At 54.2% G+C, this 428-nt stretch overlaps 1 protein-coding gene across 1 annotated transcript in view; it reads right to left on the reverse strand.

The window, feature by feature from the left end:
• AR (androgen receptor) overlaps positions 1–428 on the reverse strand; it is a gene marked incomplete at its 5' end in the record, with an annotated part of 3,153 nt that continues 2,725 nt past the window's right edge. The window contains one exon of the mRNA XM_010138168.1: positions 1–335. Coding sequence (XP_010136470.1) covers positions 180–335 — 156 coding nt within the window. The remainder of the gene's footprint in view (positions 336–428) is intronic.

Genomic DNA, 428 nt, shown 5'->3' on the forward strand with positions numbered 1-428 from the left:
CTCAGGAAAAACAGCAATCTCAGGAACCCCGGCAGGTCGTGGTTTGCGACTGTCCAGCTTCTTGGCACAGGGCTGCTGAAGAGGGGATTCCCCAAGGCACTGCAGTACCGTAGTGCAGAAGTAACAGGCAGGAGATGGCTGAAATGGGGGTGGCAGAACCGGGGAGTCCCTCCGGAAGGTCACTGTGCGTGGAAGTAGATTGGCTTGACTTTTCCAGACAGGATCTTGGGAACCTGCACAGAGATGATCTCAGCCATCATTTCGGGGTAGTCCACGCTCACCATGTGGGCCTTAATTAAGAGGTCAAATGTAAACTGATGCAGATCCTTGGCAATCTGGGAAAAGAAGGAAGTTTGTTAAATGTGAAGTCCCTGCTCAGCGATTTCCCTGGGAAGGAACGGCACAGACACTGGCCGGCACGGCGGGGG

Source organism: Buceros rhinoceros, unplaced genomic scaffold (assembly GCF_000710305.1).
Source record: "Buceros rhinoceros silvestris isolate BGI_N320 unplaced genomic scaffold, ASM71030v1 scaffold26746, whole genome shotgun sequence".
Lineage (NCBI taxonomy): Eukaryota > Metazoa > Chordata > Aves > Bucerotiformes > Bucerotidae > Buceros > Buceros rhinoceros.